The 20,044-nt window shown below is 44.2% G+C and overlaps 1 protein-coding gene across 3 annotated transcripts; it reads right to left on the bottom strand.

The window, feature by feature from the left end:
- Positions 1–138: 138 nt before the first annotated feature.
- Positions 139–18,248, bottom strand: mtmr14 (myotubularin related protein 14). 3 transcript variants are annotated; one of them, XM_080846451.1, is made up of 19 exons: positions 17,407–18,248; positions 16,957–17,105; positions 16,260–16,368; positions 15,738–15,813; positions 15,560–15,620; positions 15,151–15,273; positions 14,902–14,975; positions 14,700–14,770; positions 14,122–14,196; positions 13,565–13,631; positions 12,974–13,059; positions 12,048–12,124; positions 9,670–9,706; positions 9,281–9,351; positions 8,402–8,463; positions 7,645–7,813; positions 7,182–7,364; positions 5,267–5,425; positions 139–3,481 (listed from the first exon to the last, which is right to left on the bottom strand). In XM_080846451.1, the coding sequence occupies exons 1-19, from the start codon at positions 17,539–17,541 to the stop codon at positions 3,304–3,306; spliced, it is 1,962 nt and encodes a 653-aa protein (XP_080702577.1). In that variant the 5' UTR covers positions 17,542–18,248; the 3' UTR covers positions 139–3,303. The 3 variants fall into 3 exon arrangements, with proteins under 3 accessions (XP_080702577.1, XP_080702578.1, XP_080702579.1); XM_080846452.1 differs by having other exon boundaries at positions 8,402–8,460; XM_080846453.1 differs by lacking the exon at positions 5,267–5,425.
- Between the last annotated feature and the right edge of the window lie 1,796 nt (positions 18,249–20,044).

Here is a 20,044-nt window from a genome sequence, read left to right as displayed (position 1 = left end):
ACACCAGACTCGCGGAGTGTAATTTTAACCAATTCGCATATAATCATTCAACAAGTATCAGTGCATCTTTTCACACTGCAATCAGTAGTTCAGTAGTGTAAACACATAACACACAAAACACACTCTGCATTTGATTTTTGTCTCTTTTATTGAGAACGTCCACCTGAAAAAAAAATTCACATACTTTTTGCTGTAGCCTACACATCTCTTGCAACAATTAAAAGAAAATATTCAAATAAAGAATTGATCAAATTAAAATTAAAAACAACAATGCAAAGAAAACAAAAACTTAAAAATTGTTTTGTAAGGACAATGAGTGCAATGCAGCATTTCAGTGAAACAAACAAAAATAAGATTAAAGGTGACGGGGGGACACGTCCATCTAAGAAGTAACTGCAGCTTTGTCAAATTGCTAAGGTTGTGACAAGTAATGTGAGACGCACATGCCAAACTGATAGAAGTAACATGAAGTCCTTGAACCACAGTCCCTGTAATTCAAAGGAGCCCATTTACTTCCTTTACCGTGTCAGTGTCAACCTCATTCCTTATTTCTTTTTCCCTTTCCACCACAAGAGAAACAATATCAGCAAGATTTAAATGGGCTTTCGGATATTGAAGATTTGGAGAGATCTTGGATATGCCAACATATATAAATGAACCAAATGTTGATTGAAAAGGTAAATTCTAAATAAATAACAATTAAGCTTTGCAAAATGCGTGAAAATTAAAAACAAAAAGGCTATAACAGCTGGCATTTTAGATTAATCCTGAGCTTAAGTTAGACAATGAATTGCCTTGATTGACATATCAGTGATAAGTGGATCAATTGGGTGACTGTTCAAAACCTTACAGTTAACTACAGGGGCATCATGGAAGTCTAACGTTCTTTTCATTTCAGATATGCCAATCAGTTGTATGCAGTGTTACGAACTGCTCATGAGACATTTATTTCCAGATTTTACGTTATGGATAGGAAGAAAAAGAAATGTTGCTGGGGTGAAAGTGGACAAATCAGATAACAAATGCAGACTACAGGACGTCTTTCTCAAAGACACAACCAAGCGCACACACGCACGCAAGCACCTTTCAGGATCACCCTGGTGACTGAGGTCCTTAACCATCCTTTCTTCTTATCAGTATGAATTGAACTGCAAAAAGAGATTTGGTTAAGGTCAAAAGAGAACAATGATCATGCGGGACAAAACGGAGGTCTGTGTGTTTGTAGGTAAGCAACGCGTCTGGATTGTGGCAAACTGTAAGAATTGCCAGATGTAGTAGAAAAACAGTTGCTGTCAGTCCTTACTAAGAATAGTTAGCATCACTAAAGGAAAAGGCACAACAAATTATCCTGAGGTATAGAAGCTGTTAGAAACAGTTTGGCATTATAGTATCAGAATTAATAAACATGACTGATTTAACCTACTGCTTTCCTCAAGTCATCCATTACACTTCTGAAAGTAGCAAACTACTCATAACCATCATGTATGCCTCTTCCATCACAAAAAGAACAGCATTGGTGCCTTGTATGACCAAAGTGACTGGGGTTCAGTGCTATGGTGTACAAAATACAAATGGACGCTTATAGCTGAGGGACCTGATCACCACCTGTAGTGTCCTGCTGGAAATGGTTTCAGTAATAGAAATAGGCCAACAAGAACTACCCCGTTGTCAAGGCAACCGGTGTACTTTAACTGCCAAGAAGACCGGTCTAAAATGGCTCTCTGTCCCTAACACGCAAGGCAAGCACTTGCTCTGGACATTCTTCTATTTCAAACAGAAACAGAACTGTCAATATAAACGCATCAGCAGAACGGCTTTAGAAAACAATCTGACATGGCCATGCAAACTAAGCCTGAAAGGTGAATTAGATAGTCTGTGCGATCACTGAAATTGCATGTTTTTTTGCAATGTTTAATGCATGTGTGGTACATCAGCACCACTCATATACACACAGAGAGACAGAGGCGATCATGAGGTGCTGTGTCTTTAAGAAACAAGAGGCGGCATGACCAGGGGCTTGGCTAGCAAAATAGCTAATGGCTTGAAGGCTGAAGTCAAGTAAGAACTGCTGAGTTCAGTTGCAGCTTCACCCCACCCTAAGGGCATGGTCTAAAGTCTCAATAGCAGCATCTGAGATTTGCTCATCCCTTACTAGAGGAAATACAAAGTTCTCACGTAAACTCTTAACCGTTTGTCTTGAAGGGAAGAAAACGTTTTCAAACGCTGCCCTTGTTGAACAGTGTCCTCTACACTAAATCCTTACTATTAAACTGACGGCAGCTGAAACCCTTGGCCCCAACCAAAGACTATAGAGCACCAAAAAGCAAATTAAGGGGTAAAGAGTTAATGAAGTGGGATGACAAATTTTGATATTCACACCGAAATCTTCAATGTCAGCTATATATGTGCAGCTTGGTGACGGGTTACGGTCAAATGATCAGAACCGTTTTGAGACATGAAGGCATTGTGGCAAGGTTATCAGGTAAGAGCATCATCCCATTCTTCATGTTAATGCTATGCCGTTTGTTCAATTCTTTTTTTTAATAAGTGGAAGTATAGTGCTAAGACAAAAAAAAGAGCTTCCCTTTTTGATACTCTGGCTGGATGTTACATCGTAAAAGCCCCAATGATCTAACCCCACCACCCGCAAACCCCCACCTGCCAGCTCTGTGCTTCAACTAGAAATGTGCAACATAGAGAAAAAGAAACAGAAGAAAAAAACAGAGCTGGAACTGCCTCAACTTCAAGAAAACAAAAAGGGTCTGCACTGCCACATTTAAAAATAAAAAAATAAAATCAAAATATAAAATAAACGAATATTAAAGAAATACAGCCCCACGGTGGTTATAGTTTGGCACTTATTTCTCTTTTGTCTTCCAACAGTTGATCACAAAAACAGCATTTGAGTACTCGCTCTTTCAAAACAGTCTTTTGAGTCAATTCACCCCGTCTGACACACACACACCATGTCCAGCAGTTGGGGAGGAGGCGAGATGTGTGTGTGTGTGTGTGTGTGTGTGTGAGGGACTCAGTGGAAGTGAAGAACACAACAAGAGGGTCTGGACAGGACCGCTACAGTTGAGCAAAAAGGAGAGGAGGTCTGTATGCATGTACACACACTTAGTTAGAGGACTATACTCTGGGGATAAGTAGAGGTATTGTGTGAGGGTCGGGGTGCACCGAGGCCAGAGGTCTCAGGGGAGATTTTGGGGTGTGGAGGCTTGAGGTGCTTGAGTTGCTATGTTAAAAGGCCCAGACTGGAGAGGGTTAACCGTTGGGGGGGGGGGGGGGGGTCTCTGTCGATCAGATGATTGTGTTGGTGCCGCGGAGTCCCACTCCACGGGCAAACTGCTCCAGGAGCCCTGAGATGGCGCCCGAAGGGCTGGGGGCCGTGGACTTGAGCCCCACCGTGGAGCTGTACGCGGCCAGGAACACCTCCCTCACCGCCTCCAGTCGAGCCTGCCGCTCCGGCACATATTCACTGCAGTGGGGAAACGGAGAGGTAGTTAGCGGTGGGGGAGAGAGAGAGCGAGAGAGAAAGAAAGAAAGAAAGAGATAGAGAGAGAGAAAGAGAGAGAGGGGGACAGATAGTTTGAGAGAGAGAAGCAAATGGAGACAGAGAGAGTTAGGGAGAGGGGTTGAGGAGATAGATAAAGAGAGATGGAGGCAGACAGTGCTGGAAAGATTGAGATACATTATTTTTTTTTTTTTTTTTTTTAAGTGATAGACGGTGAGAGCTGTGTGTCCAGAAGCTAAGGACACAGTATGTGGTGCAGCGTGCCCAGTGAACAAAGGTAAAATGTGCAGAGTGTGTCGAGGGCAACAGACCCTGGCAATATGGTTGGAAAAGGCAGGTGGACAGGGAGACAGAAAAAGGAAGGAAGAAAGATATGAATAAAGAGAGAGAATGGAAAGAAAGTATGACAATAAGAAAGAAGGGGAGTGAAAAACGAAACCAGAACTCCTTTAATGTCAGCAGCATTGCACAGAGACATGGTGTGCAATGACAATGAAACAATTTACTAGCATTTTCTCAGGCTCCGCGCCTCCCCATATGTTCCACCCTCTTTCTGTGCCATTAATAAAGATGGATAGCTCCTATTTGCACAGACCAGTCGCACACTCAGGTCTCCAGACGCACTCCATTTAGCAGCCCGGTCGAGCAGAAAGGGAAATTCCTAAAACGGCGAACAACAGAAATATGAAGAGAAAGGCGCAAAACACCCTGACATTTATAATCCACCTCTGATGCTGAAAAATGAATTGGTAACCCAGAAGCCATTGAGTCAGAAAGACAGACAGATGAAGTGAGAGAGAGAGAGAGATAGAGAGAAAAAGAGAGAGAGAGGTGAGATATTTTCCCTGGTGCTGGGTAATTGTCTGTGTTGTCCTACAGCCCTGCCATTCACAAACAATTTTTTTTTTTCTGGGGCAAGCACAGTGGCTGCTATTACATGAACGCAGGAGAGGTTTAAGGATCATGGTACACCAAAAGTAACCCGACTATCAGTTTCCCCATACATCAACCAGTACATCGCTTTTGTCTACAATCATTCCTTTGCCTAGACGTTTAAGATTCTGTTTAATGACCTTTAATGTAATATATGCATATAAACCTCCACAGATCCACAGATCCAGCCTGATGGGTGAGCTTGTCTAGTTAGTATCTAAAGGGAGAGTATTTCAGAAGTATAATTATTTTCCATCTGATATTAAGTATTTTAATGCCTTTGGTATTCATGCTAATAAAACCAAAGCCCTTTTCAATCTACTGGTAGTCATCCAACATTGAATATAAAAAAAAAAACAAAGACAAAATCATCCATACAGCTGTCTAGCTAATCAAACACACACACAAAGCAACTTCACAAAAACTGCCAGCTTACACCAACTTCAAACAAACAAACACACAAACCACACACATGGACATGGACGCGCGCGCCCACACACACACACACACACACACACACACACACGCACACGCACACGCACACGCACACGCACACGCACACGCACACGCACACACACGCGCATGCGCACGCATATCTATATAAATATGGACTGAGTGAAATATGTTCCTTTGCGTGCTCCAGAGCAGCCCTTTCACTGCCTCCATGCCTGTGCTGCCGGGTGAGGTGATTGGGCGACTTGGACCAAGTTCGGTGATGGCGTGGGATGGGTAAGGGTTAGAGGTCAAAGGTTAAAAGGTTAGTGGCGCAAGGGGGTGGGGGGTGGGGGTGGGACGTGGGGAGGGCTTTAGACTCACATGCGGCCGCTGGGTCCCTCGTCCTGGAAGCTGAAGGGCAAGGGCGACTCGGCATGGAGGGGGCCGTGGTCGTGGATGCTACCGCAGCCCGACACGATCTGCCAGCTGCCGTAGTCAGTGGAGAGGGAGGAGCCTGAGCGCGCATACTCCGCCATAGACCTGCTCAGAGACAGAGCCAGGGAGAGACGGGCAAGGGACAGCAAGGAAGAGCCATTGAAAGAAAGAAAGAACAAAAGAAAGAATGAGGGAGATAGAGAGAGAGATAGAGATAGAGAGACAGAGAGAGAGCGAGAGAGAAAGAAAGAAAGAAAGAGAAAGAAAGAGAAAAAGAAAGTGGGAGGGAGAGAGAGAGACATAGAGAGAGAAAAGAAAGTGGGAGGGAGAGAGACAGAGAGAGAGAGAGAGATTGAGACAGAGAGAGAGAGAGAGAGAGAAAGAAAGAAAGAAAGAGAAAAAGAAAGTGGGAGGGAGAGAGAGAAATAGAGAGAGAGAAAAAAAAAGTGGGAGGGAGAGAGAGACATAGAGAGAGACTCATAGAAAGATACGAGCAATCAAAAAGAAATAGGAGCGAGCAAGAAAAAGATGAGGATAGCCAACAGAAATAGACACAGACAAAGATAAAGAGAGAGCGCAAGAAAATGACAGTAATGAAGACAGACAGCGCCAAAGGTGAGAGTGTGATAGAGGGACAGTGAGGAGGGGGGAAGGGGGGGGGAGAAAAAAAGAAAGAAAAAGCAGACACCCAAGGGTCAAGGTTGAGGGAGAGGTCATGGGTGAGGGGACAGTCACTCTCGGGCTACGCAGCAGGGCACGGAGGTCAGCGAGAGGGCTTCCACCTCTGTGAGAACCCGTGCCTCTCTGGTCCACCAGGGGCCCGAGGAACCAGAGACTGCAGCGCAGGCTTTATGCAGATGGAGCCATTAAGCCACACTCCATACTGATAATGGCTTGGAGTGCCGAGGCCAATCAACATCAAATTGCGGCGAGTGAAAGATGGTTAGTCATATTCCAGAGCTTTCCTGCGCTATGCAAGAACACACATGCACACAAATGCAGCCCAAACACACACAGACACACACACAGACACACCGAGACACACACAGACACACATTCACACACAGAGAACAGGTAGAACTGAAAGCAGCACTGAACACCCACTGACAGGGAAACACACACACACACACACACACACACACACACACACACACACACACACACACACACACACACACACACACACACACACACACAAAAGCAAAACATCATAAAACTCTATAGCCCTACAGCTCTATTCATCCCCTGTCATAAATGTACATCCCACCGCCTGAATCCTCGACAGAACAGGAACACACACAGCCCGTGTTTTTCCCTACCCCTTTGACAAGACAACAGCTAATAATGAATTAGCTGTGATTTGGAATATGATGGCCACAAACGGGGGGCGTGGGTTACCAACCAGACACACAACCCACCACATGACAGACTGATGTGGCCAAAGAGCCAGAACTAGAGAGAGAGAGAGAGAGACACAGATGCCAGGACAGACTCGTGCCACACAACTCTTCTGCAGTAATGCGTGTAGAGAACAGAGGAGGATGCGATAAATATCTTGTCAAGCCACCTTGCAATTTGGCATCACTACGGCAGCCGAAGGTGTAGCGGTGCCCCTGGGGCACTTATTTTGGTTAGTGATTTTTGAGTAGAGTTCACATTCATGCTCATAGCTCAATGCTGCCAAACAAGAGGACAATACAGACTGCTAAAGCATGCCACCTTTAAAACGAGGACGTTGTCCTACATGTTAATAAACTTTGTATGATGATGCAACTGAACTCCTGTATTTCAGAAAACAGCACGACCCCTTCAATGTCAACCCAATTACACTCCAAATCCCCGTGTATGTGGATTGACTGACCTCCTTCCTGGCACAGCCAATGGGCTGCTCCCGGTGCGAGTGCCGTGTGAGCCCTGATCTGATTGGTTCGAGGAGGAGGAGCTGGAGGACTTGCCCTCCGAGAGTGGATGAGGTATCCTCTCCTCTGACAGGTGCGGGCGGTTCCAGACCATCGCCTGAGGTGACGACATCATGGGTTTCCTCCTGAGAACAGAAATAGGCAATTAAAAGGCAGCCCGCGTGCCATCCACCAGCATCAGTCCATGGCCAAACACAGAGGAAGCACAGAGAATCTCCTCTGAGCCAGACTGCAGAAGGAACACAGGGTTGCCTGTAAAGCACAGCGTTAAGCCCTAAGGCACCTGCACAGGACCTGAGACCCCTACACGAGCCCTTCACTTGTCCCAGCCTTCACCTGGCTTTAGTCAGACACCTGGGGGGGGGGGGGGGGGGGGGGGGGGGGGGAACTATGGGCTGGACTTACCCACTACAGGGCTGTGGTGGGCTGGAGAAGTGGTCCATGGCCTCGTTGACCAGACTGGATCCTCCTGCTGCCGCTGCTGCTGCTGCCGCCACCGCTGCCGGGCTGTCCTCAGTGATCAGAGAGAAGTCACTACTGAGGCTGGTGACGCTACCCCGGGACTCTCGGGACTCTAGAGGGAGGAGGCCGAGACGTGAGACAGAGGCCGAGACGTGAGACAGGCAGAGAGATGAGGGAGAACAGCAGTGAATCAGAGCCTCAAGGCATGCTTAGATCCAACATTCATGAGCGTCTGAAGCTGAGAGCCTACAACTTATGAATGACTGAAAAGTTGTCTGGACATCTGCTGTTGTGGATCATTTGCCCCGAAAGAACTCTGCTACAATATACAAGCAACAATAGATACTCAAGCTACAAGTTGCATTTCTTGTTAGGTGTTACATATTGAATACCAATGGAAAAACGTAAAAGAAATGAAGTGAATATAACTTTTCAAACCATGATATGTATGTTTAAAATGATGATCCACACTCTAATACTGTTACAAGTTTTAGAGCTTTGGCTATTCTGCAAGGTGAGTAATGAACGACACGCAGGCTAGGCAACCCCTGCCTGCCCCTCTCACAGTGCAGGGCAACACAACAGTTCAACAATCGCAACATAAAAAGACATAACAAACGCAACATAAACAGACATAACAAACGCAACATAAACAGACATAACAAACGCAACATAAACAGACATAACAAACGCAACTTACTGAGTTGGCAGAGGTCATCCACGGTGAAATCAGTGTCTTTGAAGTGAGAGTTTTTCCTTCTGCTGAGCCAATCACGTCGCCGTGGAGCCAGATGGACAATTGGATTGGCAGAAGGGTGGAGAAACAGCAACCGTGGGGGTTGAGAAGGGGGGGGAGAGAGAGCACAAGTGAGGAGAGAGCATGGGCATAAAGGAATAAAAAGGGAAAGGCAGTCATTCAAAAGGAGCCATTACATAAATTACTATTTTTTCAGCCCCTGCTGGACCCAGTGGGGGTCAGGCTGCTGTAGTCTGTGTAACTGCCTTAAGCAAGGAAAACACAGGGCTGGCCTGACCTCTACTGTTGAAAACCAAACAACGGAAAGAGGGTGGCCACTAACAAGAAAGACATGTCCTCATGAATTCTTCACACCATTTCTACGAAGTCACTGAGTGCGCCCGTGTGTGTGTGTGTGTGTGTGTGTGTGTGTGTGTGTGTGTGTGTGTGTGTGTGTGTGTCTCTGGTGACCCTCTCCAAAACATACATCCCATAAAGGAGGTTATCTCTTAACCATGAGGAAGATGCTGAGCTTGATACAATGTGTGTTCTAAATATTCTGACTGGTAATGCAGAATCTTCAAGCTCTTCAAGGGAGACAGGGCTTCAATACAATATGCATGCCAAAGAGGTCCTTTAGAGTTTGGCTTGCTATTAGTATCTACACAGTTTATAGCTTGCACATGACAATGACAAACATGTACGTAGCAACATAACATGAGATTTGGTAAGAAGTAAATGTTAATAATGTGGAAATTAGGGGGAGATGGCAGGATATGCACAAATTCTGTTTTGTGATTTAGCTACTGCAATTGAAAGAACTAGCCAATGTAAGGCACCCACCTCTGTTTTCTTACGGCCGAGAACTTCTCAGAGACAATGTGCTTCAAAAAATTGAAGCAAAAAAAGAAAATCTGCCGTGATATGTGAGGGGGGAGAGAGACAGACAAGAGAGAAACACATCAATAACATAAAACATATTTTCCCTCCTGGTGAGCCCCCATAAATTATGAAACACTGCCCCCTAGGACATACCCAACAAACATTCCAACAGACGGGAGTATCCCCAGGTCATAGTGACTGCTGGAGGTATATGCTTAGGCGGTGCTTATAACGCAACACACTATGACAGAATATAGCCCATCACAGCCTACGCAGCAAGAGTGAAGTGTTTTGAAACTTGTACATTAAAAGCTTGTGTTGGAACTGAAAATGTCTCTACTTCTACTCACCTCCTCCCCTTTGGAGAGTCGATCAGGCAGCATGTGACTGTGAGAGGGGTTGATAGAGAACAAGAAGAAGAAAAAAAAGAACTTCACATTCACTGGATGGATAAATCCACTCAATAACCTCAAGCATCTCATACCCACAAATTAGCTGCTTAGCATCAATTACCAGCTGACTATAAAACGTATACATCAGAAAACTAAATTCTATGTAAAACATCTGTCTGATATGTATTTAAATGTCTCTAGTATAAGAACACACAGTTCTTCGAATCATGTGATGAGGGGCTTTCAGAGTCCTTTTGACGACACAATCAGTACTCCTGCTAGACCAGGGCTACTCAACTAGAAACCCAAAAGGTCCACTCCCCAAATTTTCATTCGGTTCAGGGTGCGAAATAGTGACGGTCAAAATCCAAAAACATAACTCCAACAAAAACGTTCAAACTATGCACAAAAGGGTGATGTGGTCTGGCCTTATTTGTGTGAAAGGTGACACCTGTTCTGTGCTTTAAACTTGGGCATAAAAAAATGTGAAGGCCAGGCGGAGGCACTGATGTAAGTGTTCATTAATGAGCATGCTCCTGTATTTGTTTTTTTACCATATTCATGGTTGGAAAGGCAGACTCACAACAGTATGTTGAGGTATGCACGCTTTTGTTGTGTGGCTGATCTAACTATTACACTGCATGTCGTTTGTTATGATTGCAGTTGGTTTATTTTTCTGGCATGCTTTGTTTCACATTGACGTTTTACATTACCACTTTTGACAAGGGCAACTGTCTCGTTGCAGATTAAACACATCGGTTTTGTGCTCCCAACAGGCAGCACAAATGCATACTTGTCAGTACACTCTGTCTTAAATTCGCGATTTTTGGAATCAACTTTTTTGGCGGGTTTAGAGCACGCCATGATTTTCATTTGCTGAGAAACAGATACCGTTCACAAATCGGTCTGCTCAGGTTGTTGCCATTGACACACTCAACGACCCACAGAGCTGCAGCCAACATTAAGTGAGTGAGTTGTCATGGTGATGTTGTTATTACAGCTCCTAATTGGACAAGGAAGATAGAAACCACCTCGAGTAAGAAAAAAATATATAGCGCAAAATCACGCACTAATGAAAACTCGCTTGGATCATGATTAAATTAGAATGTTGATTTTGGCTTCGGTCCAAATTTGATTGCGTTTGGGCCCGGATGCGGACCGGAGTCCGCCTATTGAGTACCCCTTCATTATATAACTACTCACCAATTATAACACACAAGCTACATGTGTGCTCCATGTTAGTTGGGTGAAAAACCAGCAACCACCCGAGTCCTCGGAGTACAACACTACTACGCATTTGCTCATTGGCAGGAAGCCTTCTATTCTAGGCATGCAAGTTCAGTAGGAGAGGGACATTTCACTTTTCAGGCTTTTAAGTAACCCTCACTAGAAAATGTAGGACACTGGGCTACATTGTGCATTGATATCCCATTGACAGCCCCTAATTTAACACAAACCAGCAGAATCCTCATTTTCACGAACTGACATACTGAGAAAGGCATGGATCAATAATTCAAATCCTTCACAAAGCATTATTTGGCAGTATTCAATTATTAATGATTCTGCTTTTTTTCTGCCAAAGTAATTCAGATCAGTGTGAAAATCATTCATATATATTCCCTCAATTTCTCTCACTCTCCGTTGCCTTTTTTTCCCCTCCCTGCTGGCCGTAGTCCCGGGAGTTTGGCCAAGATTCTGGCAGCATAATTACTCGTCTTCTCTGGCAGGGCGATCTGTGTTTGATGAGTTAAACTTAGAAAGATCTACAGCTGTAATTATGAAAGGAGAAATCCCTGAGGCACTCCCACTCCTCTGCCTTGCCCCCTTCCCTCCTTTTATCTCTGTTTCTCTCTCTCTCTCTCTCTCTCTCTCTCTCTCTCCATCTTTCCTCCCATTTTACGCTGCTTCCATGACACCCTGCTACCTTTATCTTTCTCGCTCTTTCCTTCCCTACAGACCTCTTCACACACTCTGACCCCTTTTCCTCTCTGTCCGCCCTCTTCATCTTCCCTCACTGGAATGCTGTCACCATGTTCACGGTAGTCCACGAATATCGTGGCAGACATATCAACATCTTGTCCCTCCTAGACAGTTGCAAAGACATGGTCCCAGTGGGACTGTACAAACCTACAGGCTACCAGCGAAAACGTAGTCGTGCATGTGATATTTATTTATATATATATCAAATAAGAAACAACCAACTTCTCCAAGTGTTTCACTCCCACGCAGTGTTGCGCTCCTTTTATGAATCTATCCAGGCTACACTCTCACTCAAACCTTTTTTTCCATCTCGTGCACCAAGGGGACGGTGAGGTTGGGTGGCACAGGCTACTTACCCGAAGAGGAACCAGTCGTAAGCAATGGTCAGGTACAGGATTTCGCTTGGCTCCAGAGTGGCGTGAATGGCACCGTCCTGCCAGGGAAGAGGGGAAGGGCAAACATGAAAAAACACTGTCACTCATCCATCATTTACTGGCCCAGAGAGTGGGAACAGAGGCTCTGCTCTCTGACTGACTGACTGACTCTCTGATGGCTCTGTGCATGCATGTTTCAATAGACACCCTGCTTAGGCAAAGCCGACAGCCTTAACACGATGGTGGGGAAGGACATGAGATACCCTCTACAAGAGTGATTAAAAATACATTTGCACGCCAGTTGCAGCACGTAGAGTACGATGGAGATTTGAGTGCTGTATGATTGCGTCTGGGCAGGCTGTGATTATTAAACAATGACAACTTAACATCCCTTACATCACTAGCCTTCAGGGGAGTTGGAGGTACACCCCCACATATTCTCACACGACTTATAAAGTTAAGAGGAAAGTATGGAGGGTGCCAGATGTTTCTGAGGTGATATTTGGTATTGATATTGTAACTGAGTACAAAATGTAGCCTGTGATAATTTGAAAAGTAAACAGTATGCTGGCTCTACTTCATTTGGCCAAATCTCATCTCCCATCATAAACACTTTGACACAGTTGCTCCCTCTGTACTGCAAGATTTCCTTTTCTTTAAGTCAAGGAGCAAAGGAAGGGGGAGGGAGAGAGAGGGAGGGAGAGAGAGAGAGAGAGAGAGAGAGAGAGAGGTAGGTTAAGTGAGACACTCAGAAACAGGGGGTGAGAAGGACTCCCATAAAACAAGACACACTGCATCTCCACAAACAATGCAAGATGGACGAGCAAACAATGCTGGAACCATGAGGGGAGAGATTTGAGCATTGGGAGAGGCACAGGGAGAAAGAGAAAAGAGGTGTGAGGACGTACCGCCCAAAGGGAGAGGCGCAAGAGGGACACGAAGAGAGGCGTCCTGTCCCAGCCGGATATGCAGTGCACCAGCAAACCACTTTCATCTAGAACACAACACCACAGACCTTATGAGGCACAGATGCACAAAAGCATGTCTGCATTACTGCACAGGCCACCATACCAGCTTATGTTCTTGATTGTAAAGAAATAATTTGTTGATCATTAGTTAATAAGAGTAAAACTTTATTTATATAGCACCTTTCATGCAAAAGAATGCAGCTCAAAGTGCTTAACAGCAACAACACATAAAATGCGTAACATAAGATAGAAAATAAAACTCTTAAGTTAGGAATCCCAGTTTAGTTGAGGAATTACATTGGGGGTCATAACCATTGTGAGTTGTGAGTGCACAGAACGTAACTGAATGTCTGCAATGCCAGTTCGTGTTAAAAGCAAGACATGGGCGCTATTTGTACAGCTCGTTTCAAACATAGGTAACCCAATGCGCAGAGTATCTGCATAATAAAGTAAAGTGAGAGTGAAGTGTGCATCATTCTCTGTACTCTGGGCATTCTCACGCTCTGGGTGTTTGGGTGGTGCATGACTCACCATCACTGTTGATGATATGAATAAGCAGCTTCAGGTAGTTCTGAGTCTGTTCAACCAGATCCCATGACTAGAGAGGATGAGAGAGAGAGACACAGAGACAGAGACACAGAGAGAGAGACAGACAGAGACAGAGACAGAGACAGAGACAGAGACAGAGAGAGAGAGCTTTTTAATACATCATTCACTACTACAGCTTCTTCCTTGTTAAAGAATTGATTCCTACTTCATATCTTTGCACCTGATGCATCATCTCAAGCTCTTATCCATTCCCTGAAACTTAATTAACTGTTAACGCCATAGAATATAAAGTACAAACCCAAGACCAGATCAATATATTTTATCATCGTGTTTTACCATGTGCCTACATCTACGGGCACCTTTCCTCCCAGTAGAGGGCACTGTGACACAACCTTTAGGCTATGACAAAGGGCTTTCGTACAGACAGACATAACAACAAATAAGGTTTTTTCCTAACATCAGTTCGGAAAAGGCTTTTTATCCGAAGCATGTCAACATGTGGTGTGGAGTGAAATAACGAATCATCGCACTGCCAGTACCTGATATGCCCTCCAATCAATATTCAGATTCTTGGTAAAGCGAGCAGGGATTGTCAAAGGTGCGTCGACAAAGTCCTGCAAAAACAAAAGATACCTTTGGAGAGCAGCCACAAACAAGACCCTAAGGACAGAGTCCATGCTCCACTTTCCGAGGTCTGAATATCTTCAACCTGTCCAGTGGGCATTTCCATATTTAGAAAATGAATTATAATGAGCCATTTTTATATGTTTTTATATATATATTATATGTCTGATATATTATATTTACTGAGCATATCTCCGTATTGGTGATTTAGCAGATTATTTCAATGGTTGTCTCCAATTGTCCATGTTTGGTGGGCCACTCACATGTGTTTACATTTCAGTTACCTCACAGTTTTGCTTATAAGCGCCTATTGCATTAATTTAAATACTCAACATCAACAGAGGTGACAGGAGGTATAGGAGCAGACTGCCACATCAATTCAGGCCAATCATGCGAGTGGACGTCCAGGGTAGTCCATAAACCAAATATATGAAAGCAATGATTGCAGTCCCCAATTTCTTTCGTTTAGAAGGACCAGTGATGGGTGCCGTACCTGGTTCCAGTTGAACACCAGTCCCTCCGCTGTGTAATCTCGATCTTTGTATTCCTTGAAGAACTCACAACCTGAATAAACAGAGCGATCTCAGTCAAGGCGTCAAATCACGCTACACAATCTCTGAAAATTCTCACCAGTGCGTCTGAAAGTCAAGAGGCGGAGAGAGGTGGGAGAGCTGGAGGAACAGGTGAAGGTTTACCTGGGTAAGGCACAGAGAGCAGGGTAAAGTCTGCATAGCGCTGGGCTTTATCCACCTTCTCCGAGGAGGTGACGCTGGAGACACAGAGCAAGAGCAGAGAAACCTGTGAGAACCGTGGCTTAGGGCTTAGCACACTCTGTTCAACATTAAACACGAGTGACATCAAGGTACAACATAGATCCGTGGCTAAGGGCTTAGCACACCCTGTTCAACATTAACCACGACTGACATCAAGGCACACTGACTCACTTTAGGCCAAACTTGACCTTCTTGTTCTCCACCATAAGGTCGCAGATGTAGCGCACCGAGAGATAGCGCAGTAGCTTGATGTCTGAGCCGCGCACCTTATCAAAGAGCTGAGAGTCTCCGTTGCTGTGAGAGAGAGAGAGATAGAGAGAGAGAGAGAGAGAGAGAGAGAGAGAGGGGAACAGAGAGAGACAAGTAACAGAGAAGGGATGAAGAGAAAAGAAGAAAGACAAGAACAACAAGGAAACAAGAGCAAAAATGAAAGTGTGAGCAAAACCAGCTTCTTTATGCCATGACCTAGTTTACCACTGGAAGCAGTCCAGTGAGACAAATGTGGAGTTGTACACAATGCATAACTGGCACAGCTGCTTGCCACTGCCGAGAGGGGCCACATCGAGCAAAAGGCTCTCACCTGCCGGCACTCTCATCCTCGGGCACTTCCTCGGACTCTGCCCACGTGTCATCTGTGCCACCTGAGGGGGAGGGGGAGGGGATGGGGGGAGAGAGAGAGAGAGAGAGAGAGACGGGGTCATTAACCATTTCCCTTCCGGTGTGATGACAGGCACTGCCGGCACGATGGAGGAACTAACCTGAGAAGATGTAGTTGTAGCCTGTGCGTCCGTATAACTCCCCCCAGCCAGCCAGAGTGGACGAGCGACACACATGCTGCAATGCAAAAACACCGAAGCTCACACACACAAGGAAGCACTACTGTACGGGACCCAGCCTGAGGAAACAGGACCTTGACCTTCTCAAACAGGACCATTTTTTCATGCTTAGGCTTCACTCAGGTGAGGCCATGTGCACCACAACATTTAAAATAGTTTATCTAAATTATAGTGTAACTTAGCAACGGATGTGGGAGCAGCTTCAAGAAGAAACTGTTGGGAGTCAATCCAACCTCCAGCCTGATCATCCTCATCAAGCCCCCCGCCCCCAAACGCCGTTGGCGCAGCTTAGTACTACCAACACCACAGTCATAAGACTATAAACTGTTAACATGAATAGCATCACTGTGTAGCAAGTCCAGTAAAAGTGCTGCCCAATTCACTAAAAGGTGAATGTAATGTGATTTAAAGCTTGGTGAGGGTCAGACAGCGAAGTGTGCTCACCTTGCCGTTGTAGAGGATGACTGGGCACACAAACCTCCCTCTGCAACGAGCCATTTTACTGCGATTCACCAGATCCTGCAGTTTACTAATCTGTACGGCGCTTTCAAACCTGAAAGCAAGAGGGAGAGACAGCCACAGAAATATTTTGAATAGTGTTATTTTAAAATCAATTAACACTTACACAGATGTTAAGTCCCTTTTTAAGCTTACTAAACGCCACACTACATGGAAAGGAAGACCAAGCAGAACACTTTTGCATGTCAGTGCAACACAGAGAAGGGCACATACTGAGTTTGGAAACTTAAGCCTACCAGGGAAACATGCATCACACTATTTATTTTTTGTGAACGACTTAATTCCTTAAACAAACTTAGCACATGGAAGCTTTGAGTGCATGTAGACGGATGTGACTGATCACATCCTCTCTGGCCCTTTACAAATAAACCAGCATGCTACTCAATCATAGAACAATCTGAAATAATGCTTTAATGGGATAACCTTTAGATTCATAGCAACTTTAACTCATGAGTTATTAAATATAATTGTAAGTCATTTCAATAATTGCCCCGCAGTTTAATACAAATTTGGTATTGTCATTTCCCAGTAGTCAACGTGGCTACCCCGAAAGTTACACATTAACTTTGTATGTCTATAAAGTACTTTGTACATTCAACACAAGAGTCGGCGACCTAGTTACCGGTCTTTATTAGGTTCCGTGCACTCGTACTCCAGAAATACTATCTGCCGTGGATAGTGGCCGCAAACATCACCGTTGGTATTGTGGATGATGCTGTACTTGTAGTCTCTGCCAAACAGTTCCAGGCAACGTTTCTCTATCCGTTCCACCTGTGAAAGGTTTTTATACACTTCAACAATCTGACAATGGTTTTAAGCGTCAAATCCAATTTCGCCAATAACTTGCATGGGAAAAGCTAGACACAAGATGTTGCAATAATTGCAATAGTATAAAAAAAAATTATGTCAAGTGTGCATCATGTGACGTTACGTTAATACAACAGACAGGTGCATACAAGCTAGGCCATTTAATGTAGCCTTATAAAGTATTTTACACGTCTGCATGTTTCCAACTTCGAGCAGGGGGATAGATCATAGGTCACATCAAATGAGCTCAAACGATCTATCTTACCCTGGGAGTAATTTCCTTTGCTCTGTACTGCATCTTCGAGAACAGATCTATCAGATCTGCGATCTCCTCGCTCTTGCGGCCGCTGATCCCCGAAGCACTCAGGGAACCAGCGACCGATGGGGAAGCGGCCATCATTGTGCCGCGACCCGCCGTTGCTTCTAATCGAACGCTCCCTCCGTCAAAGACCGCTGCTCCGTGAGGCCGGGAAGACCCACCAGGCCATCCCTTCCCGGCCAGTTTCGTCCTGACTGCCCGCTTGAGGCGGCCGGAGCCAGGGATACGTCTCGAATTCAGGGCAACGGCGATATGTCACCCTTAAGCCCTGACTGTATTAACTAGCCTGTAGGCTAGCTAATACCAGCTTCTTTGAAGACAAGGGGAGAGCGGACTGCTTTGCGAGCTCTATGAGGATAGCTAGCGAGTTGGCTAGCTTAATGATGCTTCCTTAAACGTTAGCTCTTAGGACTAACGTTAGTTAAAATTATGGCTTGCTACTTTGTAGCATACCACCTGTTAGGACATAAAGTTTTGTTTTCGTCGAACAAACCACGTACATCCACTATACAATGTAAGCTAACTGGTACACTATATGAGACTAACGGTGGAAGAAGTGGCTTTCTGCTCAATCCAACCATTATTGGGCACCCGACTCAGGAAACCCCCAGGATTCCCGGGCCTTGTCACGTTTTCAATGTCAAGTAATCATTCCCAAAAATATCCAGCATCTGCAGTAAAATAATCTTCAAATATTGGTTAAGATGCTATTCGTCCTCACACGAAAACAATCTTGTTATTCCCCAATGGCAGTAAAGTTCTGCGGTGAAGAGTGTGTTGCAATCGAAGTGGACTAGATCACGGTGCAAGTGGTAAACAGGAAGATGTCGAGGTCACATGATCAACACCGCCCCCCACGGCTTAAAATTAACCACTTCCGAATACTGACAGCATGTTGTCAAATGGGAGCCAATCCCTTTTTATCAGTTTCATCAATATCAATCTAATATGTGTAGTTTGACAATCATTACATGTATCTAAATATGAATTTGGTTAATATTTATATACATATATTTTAACATGTAGCAGCTTTTTTGAATCCTTGTGGACCCTGTGCTCATGAACAGCTGCGTTCAAAGCAGTACATTGTCAGCATGAGCAGAAATAGAAAAACTTTGTGTACATGTCAGGTGGATGTGTGTGTGTGTGTGTGTGTGTGTGTGTGTGTGTGTGTGTGTGTGTGTGTGTGTGTGTGTGTGTGTGTGTGTCTCATATTAATGGCTAGAGAAAGCATAAAAATAGGTGTTATTTCCCAGGCCACCTGGTGTGTTGTGAATGTGTCTAGACGATGTCTTTTGAGTTGGTCTTATAGCTTCCATTCCATTTGTGTAGGGTTGTATAAGCTATGTTTAACCATTATTATTTATAAAAATCCAGTTCATAATAACCCAGTCATTTCTGGTCAGTTCAGTTCAAAAATCACCCTCTCATAAATTCAGTAAATTGCATTGTATTATCTTAACTTTCTGTTTTTTTTTTAATATGCAACTAGTTTTGTTATCGTCTTTAAACTCACTAAGATGGTATATGTGAAGGACAGATAAACATACCTGTTGCCTGTTCCCTGCCACTAAAAAAAGCTTTCACATAATGACAATGACGCCAACAAAAGACTCCAGTTAGCATGCTCGCAAGCTTTTATCATTGCCAACTCTGTTCTTGGTGATTGCAAGGTGTTTGCATGCCTTTTAATTAGTTTGCTAGTTAAAAATCAAAACTCCTTATCGCTGCTTTAAAGGTACTGTCAGAGATTCTGGTGAAATATTGTTATAATATAATATTGTTAATATTGTTAATATTTAAGCTCAACAGCCAATTCAATTACACCCCTTCCTTTGGTGATCTTAAGGCAACATATTGAATGGCTGGAATAAAATTTGGCTGAATCCGAGCCACTTTGTTTATGTCCCATACATGGAGACATTGTTATTCAAAGTCATCTATTCTGGGTGACATTTGGACATTGCTATTGAAAATACTACATAGTTGAGAGGGAAATAAATCTGAGGTATTTCATATCAGATAAGAGAGACTAACTGATCTTTGTATGAAAATATTTTGTCAGCATGCTTTTGCATGTGGGCTTTTTGCACTACATATGAGGTCAAAGTCCCGAATGTTTAATGAATAGGGTCATCTGTGTGTCACTCAAGCAGATTTACTTCACACTAATTGCACAGGGCATTTTGTGTGTGTTGTAGGAGAGAGAGAAAGAGAGAGAGAAAGGGAGAGAGAGAGAGCGCACCTGCAGGGCTTGTCAATTTTAGTATCTGGTGGTAGGTTGGTAGCTAATTCATTAAGGCAGACTTGAAGGCTGGAAGAAATAAGCTTTTTCAAAAAAAAAAGGATGAAGGCAACGAGGCACAGGCGAGAATAGAGGAGATGGAAGGTGTTACAGTATCTCCTGTTGCTGACCATTTGGGCAAGAGCAAGGTAAAAGGGATTTAACCGATGACAACCGTTTAGACTCAACTTCATGATCCCCCAGTTTAAATTGATCTCAAGACAGCACTCTTTGGCATATCTAAACCTTGGTATACCAAACCAAAGCTGACATTTTTTTAAATTTGAACAATACGATGTT

The sequence above is a fragment of the Sprattus sprattus genome (assembly GCF_963457725.1).
Source record: "Sprattus sprattus genome assembly, chromosome: 10".
Classification (NCBI taxonomy): Eukaryota; Metazoa; Chordata; class Actinopteri; order Clupeiformes; family Clupeidae; genus Sprattus; species Sprattus sprattus.
The sequence above is the reverse complement of the archived record's forward strand: the minus strand, read 5'-3'. Positions and strand labels throughout refer to the sequence as shown.

Excerpts from the sequence above, each read along its gene's own strand:
- mtmr14 (XM_080846451.1), bottom strand. The coding sequence starts at position 17,541 with ATGATGGCCGCTTCCCCATCGGTCGCTGGTTCCCTGAGTGCTTCGGGG. Across the intron at positions 15,621-15,737 it reads CTACAACTACATCTTCTCAG|GTGGCACAGATGACACGTGG; the intron begins GTTAGTTCCTCC and ends CCTCCCCCTCAG. Across the intron at positions 14,976-15,150 it reads AAGGTCAAGTTTGGCCTAAA|CGTCACCTCCTCGGAGAAGG; the intron begins GTGAGTCAGTGT and ends CTGTGTCTCCAG.